At 35.8% G+C, this 14,960-nt stretch overlaps 1 protein-coding gene across 6 annotated transcripts in view; it reads left to right on the forward strand.

The window, feature by feature from the left end:
* The window catches only part of LOC133524391 (huntingtin-interacting protein 1), a 54,104-nt gene that overhangs the window by 14,426 nt on the left and 24,718 nt on the right, over positions 1 to 14,960 (forward strand). For 3 of the 6 annotated variants that reach the window (XM_061860371.1, XM_061860375.1, XM_061860376.1), the window contains exon 1: positions 9,935 to 9,999. The exons of the other annotated variants lie outside the window; for them this stretch is intronic. In XM_061860371.1, coding sequence (XP_061716355.1) covers positions 9,950 to 9,999 — 50 coding nt within the window. In that variant the 5' untranslated portion in view covers positions 9,935 to 9,949. Of the gene's footprint in view, positions 1 to 9,934; positions 10,000 to 14,960 lie in introns of those variants that run through there. 6 annotated transcript variants of the gene reach the window in all.

Genomic DNA, 14,960 nt, shown 5'->3' on the forward strand with positions numbered 1-14,960 from the left:
CAGCTATAACCAGTTTATGCAACCGCATACATGCATTGTTTGTACTGTCTATGTATTAATAACATGCAACCAGCAATGTTACGCCATCCTACGTTGTATACTTATATAGTATTTATAAATATTTATATATTATATATATCGTTGTCTAGGTACCCTCAACACAAGCCTTATTGGGCTTACTGTGGGACTTAGTCAAATTGTGTAATAATGTCCTATAATATTTATTTATTATTTATTTACTTATTTTTATTTTTTTAGTTTATTCAGAAACCAAACAGTCATATAAACACATTAAAAAGGCAATACAAATGTACTGCAACAAAAGAACAAGGCAACAAAAAGACCTGTACCCCTAGTGTAAATATTTTCGACAGCGAAACGTGACGTACGCGTTTGCGTTAAGTGTCATTTTGTATGAGATTTTTGACTTTCCAAAACGTCCCGCTTGGCGCGCTGTTCAAATACCCATACAAAATGAGACTTAACGCAAACGCGTACGTCACGTTTCGCTATCGACTACATTTACACTAGGGGTACTGTTGGTTCATACTTATAAATTATGTTAACTGAAATAAGTACTTATAGGTACAAGTATATCTAATGTATAAATCAAATGTACAGATGGAAAATGAACTGCATACAACATAAATATATAAGTACATGGGTACTAAAACAACTTATGTTTAACTATATTTTTTAGACTAGCCAATGAACTTTGAAAGCAATCTACATCGTATAAATGTTTATTATAGTAACTCGGAACTCGTCTGAAAAAAGTATGTCTGGAATAGTTCTTCACACAAAAACTGATATGAAACAGCGATCGAGGGCGTAAGGGGAGATGCGGACAACTGAAAGTAATTAAACTTAAGAGATTAGGACAATTAATAATACCTTTAAGCATTTTAAACAAAAACATGACATGTAATGACATGATTTATTTATTTTTATACTGGCCGTATATTCCAATTTTAGCGCGATCATAAGTGAACTGTCCGAGTTGTGTCTTCTAATCTAATCTTACCACTTTACCAGCCAGTGTATGGTGAGATTGTTGAGACATCAATTAATTAATTTTCTACGAAGCGGGCCGCTTGTTATCGATAGATTTCGATTTGCATTTTTAGTATCCTAGGTAATACAAAAATTAATATAAAAATAAAAACAAGGATACAATTTATACAACAACAACTACTACTTACATTACTGCAACAACTAATAGCAAAAAACTACAGTTCTTAGTATAAAGGAAAAATTGAAGAATTTATCGATTCTGGCAAAATGGTCGGGTATCCCAGGTAAATTTTCCAAATTAAACTTTATTAAAAAAGTACTTGGATAATAAGAATTGGAGTAGAATCTACTCCAGTAGATAATGATTAATTTCATGTTTGAATAACCAAAATTTTACAGCATCATACAAAAGGTCTAACTAGTTCATCCGATTCCAAGGACTCTCCTAGCTCGGCTTGCGATGTGAAGAACATAACGCATATACTTAAGAGGTACGGGCTGTTTACTAACAGATATCCGCGTATAAGATGTGTGATGATTTACACCACACACGCAATCTATATGTAGTTGCTATATAGCTATAGTTATGTGTAGATGTTACTTGCTTACCTTGCGATGTTAATGTGTTTATAGTAATTGTTAGCTACTTTAGCGAGTAGGTAACACATTCCGATTGAAGCTGCAAGCAATGCTTAATCAAACTAAATACGTTTTATTCCTCACCTTATGCGTAAAAGACACGGAACAAAGTAATACATAACAAACAAAATAATTAGATAAGGGGTCATTCTGATAAAAGTGTGATCTGTTTTTGGCCACCAGAGCAGAGCAAGGAAGTGGTCACACTGGTTACACAATTTACACATCAACTATAATTGTAGTGCCAGGAACCACATGAACCCACAGATAATTTTAATTTCCAGATCAATCTGAAAATCAAACTAGATATCTACCTAATACATATTTTTTTACAATAACAAGAGCTCATACACAATTAGCAGGAATAATCTTGTAGCTAGGACAAATATGTATAATATGCATACCTATGTCTCTGGAACATCGATTTAAATAAAATCGATGCTCTGTAAACCTCACCCAACCGAATCGGACCCAAGGAAGTCTCAAGCAAAAAATGGTTAGTTTACGTTTTTCACACATCGCTAAAGTTGTTTTGGCACAGCTGCATGTTTTTTGAAAGTAACGTTAGCACGTGAGAACATTCCCAACATGCAAGACGTGTAAATAATGACAATTACCTTTTGTACCGCAAGTTGCCGATACCCATAACATACCCCTGTTCTACATTCTTATTGGGACCCGATTTACATACCTCGATTCTTCAATAGGCGCCGACAAATTAAATATAGTGTTAAAATCACGGTTTAATGATTATGCAGTTTTTGCGGTGTGCAAAAAGGTTCAATCCTTTTCAGCAGCTCTACCTTTTTTTCGGGATGTCTGAATAAGCTCTTTTTTTACAATAATGCCGATTGTATTCAGCTATCTCGTCTGTGGGTGTTTTAACAGCACCATTTTAATGCACAGCCAGTCATTACCAGCAGTCAGACCGTAGATATATTATAATAACCTTCTGGGATATGTATCAAATACTTTGACCATCAAAAGACATTCAAACGAATTGACTCCAAGTCGAATACGTATGGCACATGGCACAGTCTCTTACTTTAAACTTTTTATTTTAGATATTTTGAAGTAAAATAGTGCTGCATACGAGTATGCACAGTACCTTGATGAAGATAAAGATACTTAGTTTATTTTCCAAGTAGGCATATTACATTTCGCTTATGAACGTCAAATAAAACTGTAATAAGAATCCTTATCTATGTTCTCACCTTACTTAATAGCCAACGGAAATACTTGCCTATGGTGTGTAGTTTTTGCTGCCGACTCGGTAGTCGGTATTTATCATTGAAAAAGTAAACGTACAACCTGTTTGCATTGAATTTTTTCATCTATCATTCTTAGTCAATCTGTCATCATAGTCGTTGAATTATTGTAATAACGTCGTTCTATTTGATAGTTATGTCTATAAGATAACATTTTCCAGCGTTTCTTGTATGGAAGGCGGAGGTAAGGAATGAAATCTTCATGTACCAAAAAGTGTCATCAAAAAAACCTTAAATAGGTGGCGACAATACCTAGAATACTTGAAAAAAAATCTAATCATAGACAGCGTACCTACTTCACTCCGTCAATAACGCCTAGGTTCTTAGCTACTCTAGCGCTACTCTGGAGGATTTTGGAACTATTATTTATAGCTGACAGCTGGACACTTTTGCAACAGTTCTACATAAGAGATTTCACTCCTTTTAATATCACACTCCATAGTTTCTGGAATAAACAGACTCTTTAAACAGAGTGTCGTATGTTTATACAGTAGTCTATCCAATTAGGTATCTAACTGTCATATAATTCCAATACTATTCACACCACTTATGACTCTTTTCGACAATAATCTACGAACTATTTTCGCCTATTGAGAATAACTTGTCGGGCTCCTTTCCAGAGCAGTGGTAGTCCAGAAGAACCAAAACACTCAAACCAACTTGCATGCTGGCACTTAATAAAATGATATCTTATAGTAATTTACACAGACTAGTTGATCAATCTACTGCCTTATAGGGAAGGAAATTAAGCAACGAGGTCTCGACGACGTTACGTTTAAGAATGTCCGTCCATATTTTGCGAAATCACTCCACCGTAAATATCATTCGTATCATTGTATTAAACTTCAAACATCAATAAGCTTTCTTAGAACTTGCTTATCGAGAAGGATTGTTATTTTTTCAATAACATTTATCGTTCGACGTGACCGGAGAAAAGAAACTTTGTTGAGGTTGCTTGTACTTCTTTTTACACGCAATATGCGACGTGGATAAAATAAAACATGTGTTGTTATGAAACGTATGAGACATGAATGAAATACGTTTAAGCTGGAAATCTAAAACTTTGAATTGTGGATTTTCTTTTAAAAAATCACTTAATCAGGTAGAATTTTTATGGTACGATTTTTTTAATTGAGAAATTAAAAGTTCATCCGTTAGCGGAAATAATGATACATAGCCATAAGGAAGGTTAAAAGTTCTTTGCACCAATGTGTATTAAAGCGAAGTGAAAAATATAACTTTGTATTGAGCTGGCCATACACAGTAGGGTATGCCTGCGCAGTTTTGCCTGTACAGTTCAACTGCACAGGTAAAGCTGTGTAGGAAACTGCATAGTCGACTGCCACACACGCTCCGCATTAACTGTGCAGTTGATAAAACTGCGCAGGCGTACCCTAGTGTGTATGGCCAGCTTTAGGTTTATAGTTCGTGATTGGACGGATACAGATAGGTAGATTATCACAGGAAGAGTTCGTTGAGCAATGGCTTCCTTGTTAGTCTAGAGAAAGTACAATTTTTAACGGTTAGAAAAGTGTTTAAAAAGGAAATTCTTCGCGGCATGATAAGGAAATTAGCTTTGGTGTAACAGTCACGCTTCAAAGTATTTATATGTCGACATTTCAACATTGAACAGCATATCCCCAATGTTCTTAACTTTTGGTAACAGAAAGGAAAACATTGAGTTAAATCTGTCTGCTTGATATTGTTTTGTCACTTTTTATCTTAGTTCAAAGTGACAAAAATGTGACAAGGTTATCAATTATTGCAATTAGGCTGTCAAATGCAAACGTTTACTTTATCACCTAAATTTATGAATTAGCTTACGCCACATGTTGCATGGACCGGTAATAATAATGAGTCATTAGCAAGGAGTTTCCTCTGACTAAGCCGGCATCGGCAAATTTGACGAATAAGAGAAAAACATAACGTAACAGTAATTTGTAAAATAAATTTTACAATAAAGGTAAGAAGTTATATGTTGCGCGGCGTGGTCTTGCCATAGTCTAATTGTCATAACTAATACAAGAAGAAATACATAACTTATTAACGTTTTACACTTTCTCACTCGTAATAGGTAGCATTAAAATTAAGAAAATTAACTGTCATAAATGAGCCGGATTCCTGTTTCTGCACTTTTACAACTTTCTTCCATTTGTTCTTAATGGTAGCTTGATATTCTTTCTGATTGTTCGGTCTAAAAATTGTATGCGGTATGATTTTAGTCCCAAATAGTATCTGTGCGTATTTAGTTACGGATTATACTCGTAATGTAAAACTGCAGGTACCTACATTTCTTTGTTCTATACGTGGTTATACACTCGTCAAGAAACGAGAACGGGTCTCTTTGTCTGGAAATTTTGGATAAAATCCCCCTTGTGCATTGCTCTCGAGTATAAGTTGTACAAAATTGGGAAAGTGTGAGCGAAGTAAGCTCTCATACACTTCGTGGAAGCGACAGCGATTTCCACAAGTCTCGGGCTTAATGCGAGCAGCTTTCTAATTATCGATTCCACGACTCTTACGGCATTTCTTTATCGTCTGCGAATGAATAATAATTAGGTACATTGTTGCAGTCGTGCAGCAAGCCAAATTAAATTCTTAATGTATTTACATACATTATGTAGTCGTTACTTTTCGGACCTATTTGATCTTTTTTATTCAATTTAAAACGGGAATGTTCGGTTCGATTTATCTAAAGGCAAGGAACCGTTGGGCCCGCACGGCCGATGTACACCTAAAGAGCAGAGGAGCTCTTTTGAGCTATATAATGATGATTATTGATTATGGCGTCATTCAGGTTTTACCTAACTAGTGCCTCGGTGAGCTGTAGACCTCGCGATAAGTTATGATTATGAGAGTCTTGAGTCATTATCACAGTGAACTCGCAATGGTCGTAAGTGCCACAGACCCTATCGGCGCTTAAGTACTATGACAGAAAAAATATCTAACTCCCGAACCCGCTTACATAATTTCACAAGAATCGGTTGAGAATTGCGACCTGTTGCGATCCGGACATATGAAAGCATTTTGCCCGCGTTAAAACGGAGACCGTCGCTAACGCTTCGATCAATAATTTTTTATCATTTGTTTTACTCTTCACCAGTAGGGCTAAGATGGTCGGCTTTTTATCATTTGTCACCATGCCTGTCACGTTCTAACAAGTATGTAAGTGCAAAAGTGACGGGCATAGTGACAGGTGATATAAATGGAACCATGCTGCCACTGCTGCGTGGTATAGAGTAACACCTCTGATTATATTTGGCCAAAGTGTGACATGTCAATCAATATGTCGCCAAAGTCGCCATTTCTCTTTAAAACTAGATGTCCTTGTGCATTCGCGTGACAGCCATCTTCTGTTGCTGTAATTTCATCTTTACATTTATCTACTCATCCCTCACACATGTTATGTAGTACATGATAATCACTCATGAGAATCCCTTTGTATTTTTATGTCTATCGTCCATTCTTCTGTCATCTAGTCATTAATCTAGATACTGCTTTAACACCGTTCTCTCAAATGCCCTTAATTTTGCATAGATACCAAATTTTCCACTTTTACTGGTTACTGTTAGTTTAGCGTGGTTATGGGGAGCATCGTGTGTGACCGCACTGATTAACTCAACGGTTTCATCTGGGCTATGCAAATTTACTATGATATCTAAATGTTCATCATAAAAATTAGCTTTTCTCCAAGTGAGTGAGCAACTAGATTATTTTTGAAAGAGTTACTTCATGTAAATCTATTACAATATTTATACGAATCGTTTAACCAGATCTCGATGTCTTTTTTATGGTCTGTTTAAATCATAATAACACTAAAGTTTAATCGGAGAAAGCTATATGGACTATATCCCAATATGGTGTAGTTCGCTATCTTAGTTGCAAGAGTTAAGATTGCGAACTTAACTGTCACTTTCACAAAAACCGATACAAATAAGGAGCGGACTATTTTTCCATGCAAACGCGGTAAAATATGCACGAGAGTAGTTACAATTACCTTTAGTAACAAGTGTGACGGTGATTCAATAGAAGAAAAATGTCGAAACAAAAACTTTCTGTGAAGTTCTCTATTGGCCTAGAAATGAAATTGTTTAAGTATCGAGGTGTGGATAGGTGCGGTGCCCGTAATGTTTAGTTTAGACGTGTACGCTCATAATAGTGTATGCATTAATAACTATGCATGTGTGAACTCGGCCGCTCCTCTATACGCCCCATCATATGTAAGGCATATATATATATATACGCAAAGTCCATAAAAGGAGAACAAAATTTCATATCTAGACATTTATAATAAGTATAGCTCTTATTTTTATTGTTATAGATTTTAAAGCTTGTAACATGGAATGGTATACGTGATACGTGTGGCATTGTAGAAATCATCATGGTGTGAAATTACATGTTAAATGTTAATCATTATTCTGTTCTTAAAGTTGAGTCACAATAAGCCCCATAATTGCTGGAATGAATGTTTTATTTTTATTTTATAATGTATCCATGCCATTTTGCAGCTCGTTATTGTTATAATATGAATACACAACCACGTAACTTAAGTAAATCAGGCAATTTCATTATAAAGTCACAAACAAGAACTAAAATGCTTACTAATTTTCGAAAGCAAATATGATTACGGCAATTAAAAATATATCTGCCTTAATTCAGCCATTGACATAATACCTTTATCTCAATTCATGTTATCGAGTGTGGTTTTATTTGTTTACATTGTGAAAAATGACTGAATGATTTTAGATCACTATGACGGTAATAGTTATAAAACATAAAATAGGTAGTATTACGAATTCTATTGCTTTGTAATGTCGTGATTAACCACCCCAATTGCTCTGTGACGTACCTAAATATGTATTTCTTGAATAAGACCGACTTGTGGAGTCGACTCATTTCGTTTTTGTGTTACTGTTAAATGTTTATTCCGAAATTTTCACACTCTTCTGCCATTGTCAATTTATCACATTGTCATCAACCATCCACCAATTTCCGCCCTCGTAAGTACCCGTTATATTATTGTCCGCCAACTGAATGTTAGCTCTATCTCTCATAATCATCACCATTCATACTTACCGTGGCTACATTATAATGGTCCCTGTTTGTAGGGAGGAGTTGAATGGAGGGAGATCTTTGTTGTGTGGTCTGGTTGGTGGCAGATGGCAAGTGGGGGCAATCACCGCCACATCCTCTTCCGGCAGCATCCCGAATCTCATTTATGTTCCTGTTTGTAATACCAACTTCTCTTTTAGTGTTTAGCTATAGATACTACAACGTACTTATACTTGTGATACCCTACAAGGGTGCCATGTATTTCTCTAATTTAATTGCAATAACTACATGTACCATGGTTCGCAACGCAATAAATGATTCTGATTCTGCTTACTTACGGACATATTGAATTTAGTTAGATATGCCTAACCATTCTATGGTTTTCGTAAAAGGAAACAATTAATCAATTTAAAAATGCACATTGAAGACTACCAGATAAACTTTTGTTAAGAAACTTTATGTCGGGAAACACAATTGTCGTGATTTATTTTACAGGGAAGCGTTTATGTACAATTGTACATTCAATCATAAATTTCCCCGTTGTGATCTATTGGGAAATAAAACTTACGCTATAAAAACCCAATCACATACTCGTATATACATATTTTCATTGACCTACTGATACTCCCCATAGGTAAGGTGTTATTTGCTAAATGTCTGCCGTCATATTTCCACGAAATGTTTCTCTGAAAATCCCACCAGTGTCAATTAATATCATGCAAGTTTCAGTTTAAATTTTATTCATATTCCAAAAATTACTCCTAATAGTCCTAATCTATGTAATCGTCCATGCATATCGTGTTGCACGTCCATTTCTCGTTGTAATTTCGTCAAATATTCAGCAGTTACGTGCCATACCAGGTCGAGTGTTCTGCATAATTAAATTCGTTTCCTCACCAATAGCTGGCACCCTATTCACAAACCAGTTTCTACTCAGCTGTAAGCTGGTGACCAGCACTTATCTATTATTGCATACCCTTAACTAATAAGTATGTCAGTAAAATAAAAACCCCAAGGATCGCTATAAATTTCTTTTCTAAGATCGGCGCGAGGGCATTCTTAGTGGGATGCGCAACGGCTATCTACTAATCTAGTACCGGGAGGAAGTCGTATGAATAACCCTCCTCAACACAAGGGGAGCAAATACTGTGGTCTGGTTGCAAATCCCTGATCTTACAGATTCATGGGCTTCAAGCACATGGTCCGATGATCCGATCATATTGGCCATCCCTGAACTCTTTGGTCCCGGAATAGTACCGGAAGAACTAGTTTTCTCGGGTATTATCCATCCCAAAAGGTTAACATTGATTACCTACTGCTACATCTAGCTAGAGTATTTAGAGATCCCAGTTCTCTCGTAGTATCATACAGAGTTATACTAGTGGACTACAGCATAGCCGACGATTTCATGAATTGCAGACCGTGTTTACAATGGTTAATGCCAGCGATAGTGATACCGTTTAGCTGCATCGGCGTGTGAACACCCACGAGATCATTACCCTAGTTGTCAGCACGTTTAGTATACGTAATGCACGTTTCTGGTATAAGCGCACGATATTGGCTTTTTGTCTATCGTGCATAGAAATTTTGTATGCAGGGGGGTACTTTTTCTACCGTATTAGTCAACATTCATCCACTTGTAATATTGGCTGGGTCGTTGTTTTGGCCGTAAGGCAGATACTGTTGGTAGTTATAGTTATCCTAAATTCTGTAATCTGTATCCAATTATGCATACACATATTAACCCTTTTCCCAGTAGCAATCTGGTTTAGAAACGGCAAAATGGTTACATCTGACCTGTCAATCCAAAAGGGGAATCTAATAATGTTTTGTATATACATACACATTATTAGAATTTGTAATGGTTTGGAAATCATTCAAAGATAAAAGATAGTTTATTTTTGAAATAGGCATACCCTACACATCTGACCCGAGAAGATTTAAATCCCTCCTAAATTGTAGGAGGATATCCAAATATGGGACTGGCAAGAGAATCTAGACCCAAAAAAAACACACTTCATTTGAGGTTTGTGGTGTAAGTATTTCACTTGTCACTCCCTGACACTGCGAGGTTGCGAACTGCATCGCAGTCATAATTGTGTTTTTAGAATTTAGATATAAGTATATTTATAATAATATGTATGCTAGTTTATAAGGTATTTATCTATGGGCCAATAGTTGCCTGAAAATAAAGATTTTCATTCATTCATTCAATAGACAAAGACTAACGCAGAAATCTTAAGGTAGACGGACTGCCATGACCGCGCCGATTCGCACGCTCGATCCAAGTCAAGGTACTGATTATGATACTTATGACTATACGTGTAGTATTATGAAAGAACAAGGGCACGCTAATCTGGGTTCTACCTCCTATTGAATATGACACAATGTACAATGGCACCTTGTGAAATCCGTCGCTATTGTCCCCCTTCCCGCCTTGTGGATTGTGTGGGCTAACTAAGTAGCTGCGGAGGTGGCCACAACGGGCTTGAAATGTTAACATAGTAAAATTAATAGCATAAAGATGGTATTGTAATTCTAACAAAAGCTCGCCTAACGATTAAGTTTTACTCGGTGGCTCCCTGCATAGTTAATCTCAGAAACGGTTTAAAGTTTCATTTTAAGCATGTCGCCATCGCCCACACAGACATGCGGACGCAAGTTAATTATAGGCTGCAATCAATTGGAAATTTGTTTAGATAACGAAAATGAAATCAACTACTCAGGTTTCCGGGTTATATTTCTTTATTGTAATAAAATAAAATAATCGTGTGTGTTGTAAATCTTGGTTATCATGCACAGGAGGCATCTAATCTAATTGACATGTGAGTAGGTAAACTAGGTAATGGTATTGGCTGGCCTTGTCCTTTATAATAAAAATACAGTTTAACGTCACCAACGTCACATATCACAAGCATTCATACCATCATTTTAATCTTAGTTCGGCTTACTACATTTTCCTATTCAGAAATAGCATAACCTACATAAAAACAAATAAAGTCCCTTCCGTTGGGTGTTTACTCGGATCCGTCTCCAGTACCAAGTGTAGTAGTGTTTTTCTGATCCTTCATAATTTATGATAATCTGCCATATGAGATACTAATAAAGTGGTGTTTAAAGTTTTGTAGAGTAGGTATAGGTACCTAAGCTAACAGTCTCCTAAAAATATATCTCGCGATTCAGGTATTTTTACAATTGATTATTTTTACAAACTACTCTTACGAGTATAAGTTGGGTGACAATGCAATGTTATGGTACCATCGAGCTGATCTGTGATAAAACAACGCAACCTAATTGTGTTCGGGTTTGTTACAATTGTCTCGATGATAGTTGCCTGTGAAGAAAATTACAGTCAGTGATGAAAGCTTGTATCAGTAATTAATTGTTTAACAAAAAAATATTTTGACATCATAATACTCCCGCCAACGTCAGTTAGATAGATGCATCTATCTATGGATAAAAACCATTAATTTCCACAACATGGTCGGTAGGTATATATAACAAAGAAGGCATGTAGCTGATGCTTGCTTGCTTAGCATGGAATAAAAATAAATGCTAGTTTACACTACGTCATTCGTTAGAATCATTAGGTACTACTACTGTACTTACTCGCTTCGCTCTGTTAGCGGGGATCTCGCTCGAGACTCGTAATCCTGAAGTACAATTTCCTGATTTAGCCCGTCCGCTGCGCGTGGGCACGGCAGTTCTAAAAGGAGTTCTAAAAGATATAGACTATAATGTTTTGGTACAGTTTCTTACAGAGTCATTCACGAGGACGCGTGCCTTGGTTCGTATTGTCATGCCATTAAAGGTCAGATTTATCAGATTCGATTATTTGTAGCGACAAGAAGTTGCTAATATTTATGCAAGGATGTTTCTAAACTTAAGTTTAGCATTTCGTTGCCGAGTTGGTACCATTTCGTGCGGGACGGGACCAGAAGGACTATCTGCCGAGCGCTGGTTCACTCCATCCGAATAACGTGCATCTAAATGAAAGTCACTTAACAATACCGAGATAATACTTATACCTGTATGTATTATGTAATGTTATGTTACCGTTACCATTCCATTCCACATTCCAATGCGCTTTTAATCAAACTGGTACAAGATAAACAACCACGCAGTTTCATTATCTAATTTACTACTATTTCATTCATGACACAACGGAACTCGACCATTTATCCCGATGTACATTATTCATTTATGTATCATATTATTTACATTTGTTACTGATTATTAAATTATAAAGACTGTCAATATTGTACGTATGTGGTGGTCTAAAACCGTGGGACCAAACCTTGGTCGTGGTACTTATATAGTGCAGTAACAATCGTTTTCGAAAAAAATGCAAAAAGGTTACTGTAAATTCGCTCAGCACCCTTATCATACACATTATACACAGAGAAGAGGTTCGTAAGTGTAACACTGTTCGTAGTAGTAAAATAAATGGAAGTGAATGATACGAAATGGAACTGGGACCTCGCTAATAAGACGCCATCAATAACAGTGAAGAGGAACGTAGCCGTGATTTTATAAAACAGTCTAACCCATTCATTTGTCTCTGCATTTATTAACATCTAAATGCACTATAACGTAATTCATTTGCTCACTTTGTTTTCATCACCAAGACGAGCTGGTCCTCTTACTTAAGTAGCTAGTATAGCGTCAAGTTTCATGTAATTTTGGTCGTTTTTTTTCGTTTACGTCATGTAGCTGACCTGATTTTAATTGCCGCTGAAGCAGCACTAATTCAGAGATTATGTTGTGCTTGAAGCCTTACAGTTTAGCCCGCCAACGAAGACAGTACTAGGTTAAGGTGGTGTGTCTTTTGAACTGTACCCCTAGTGTAAATATTTTCGACAGCGAAACGTTACGTACGCGTTTGCGTTAAGTGTCATTTTGTATGAGATTTTTGACTTTCCAAAACGTCCCGCTTGGCGCGCTGTTCAAAAACCCATACAAAATGAGACTTAACGCAAACGCGTACGTCACGTTTCGCTATTGACTAAATTTACACTAGGGGCACTGTCCTCTAAGTGAACGTGTCACAAAATTAATGCAATAAAATAAATAAAAATACCTAAATAATTAACAGCGATCAAAAAAGTACGTTTTTTAATTAAATTACTATTTTTTCTTTACAACAGTATGAAATTCTTCAAAAAAAGAATGTATAGATTTATAAAGGGTCGGCAACGCACATATAACACCTCTGGCGTCCATAGGCAACGGTGACTGCTTACCATTAGGTGGGCCGTATAGTTGTTTGGTATTAAAAAAAAAGTATAGTTAGATTTTTATTTACATTTTTGGGAGAGATTTTAAGTATAAAATTTAACTTACTGTAGACTGATTACTTCAATATACATACCTGAAAATGGGAAGAATGAGTTCTGAATTTTAATATACTTTTTATCAACGCACCCCCGAGAATCTCATAATAAACCAAGTTATCAACATTTGCCCTCTATTTTTGGACCAAATTTTAAAGTTTAATTATGTTGTTTTTAAAGAATGTGAATACTTATTTTATTTTATTTGTTTCAGGTAATAAACGACTTCTAACTCTCGACATCTACTTGAATACTTCAAGTATGTTTTCCTACTTAAACAATGTAATATAATATAAGTACTACTTAAACAATTCGTATTTAGACACGCTTTTGATGAAGATTACTCGCTTCCGAAGCTGGAAATAAAACAATATAACTTTAATTCTGTTTGTATAACACAGAGTTCATGGGTGAATCAACTTTTTCCTGTCACTCGATGCCATGGTTACTTTAAAACCCCTGGTTTTATGGTATTTAAAATAACCAAACATACATTTTTTTTAAATGTTATAAGCCCTTTCCATAATGGGTCATAATTAGCATAATTATAGAACGCAAGTATAACATTTCTATACTATATTATTGTTGCCTGACTGAAGGGACAGAATAACAACGAAAAAAGTTGATCCACCCTCATATAAATACTTACTTCATATTAAAATATGCGTGCCAAGGGACCGCACTGTAGCATTTTCATTTCTTATTTATATTACTTAACACAAGCATTAGTTTGTGAGTTATTTGAACTTCTAGTGTACCGTAAACTCCTCAACTTTGCCGGCCATACCAAACAGTTGTCTACAATTGAATTGACCAGGTTTGACAAATAAGGCCAGGCAACATCACACACACGTTCACATGGTGGGCAATGATGAGCAAGTTTAGGGCATCAGGCATGAGAAGTTTCGCTAAATTCAGCGAGTAAGTTCGCGTATTTTGACTATTTTGAGTATGCAATGGATGCCTCCTTGTGTTATTTTGTAACGTCGCATTTTATCTGTTTACTTACTTGAATCATTTTTCTTTTCTAGTCTTTCCCTATCACATTTTTAAGTGGCGATACTACTCATGTCTTCTTACACAGAAAAAAGTAGCTCTGGAACCAAGGAATATTATTTGTTTCAAGATTTTTTCGAAATTCGATATAAGGAAACTCGAGAATGTTTTCTTCCAAGAAATATAATGTCTTGTATTATCCTCCTAAGGCCTAGCTATACAAGAAAAAAGTCCAAAATAAGCCAGTAAAATTTGAACCTGCAAGAGTTGATATTGTTTTGTTTTAAAGTTGAACAAAACAAATAAATGCAATTCTGTTACAATCGAAAATGATTTAAATTTCATCGTCGAGCTTTTTTTTTATCTCTCTCTCTCTCTCTCTTTATTTAAGAGCTTGTCACCGAAGAACATGTCGCTCCATAGAAAACAACAATACAATATTCTTGCAATTAACTTATTCTACAAATAAGTACGCAAATACAGATTTCGGGCCAAGTAAGTACTTCTTTATTGTATCAAATAACAAAAGGTCAATTTATTCAATACACATACATACATACATATAATCACGCCTATTTCCCGAAGGGGTAGGCAGAGACCACGGATTTCCACTTGCTACGATCCTGACATACCTCTTTCGCTTCCTTCACTCAATATA

This window comes from Cydia pomonella, chromosome 13 (assembly GCF_033807575.1).
Source record: "Cydia pomonella isolate Wapato2018A chromosome 13, ilCydPomo1, whole genome shotgun sequence".
Taxonomy (NCBI): Eukaryota; Metazoa; Arthropoda; class Insecta; order Lepidoptera; family Tortricidae; genus Cydia; species Cydia pomonella.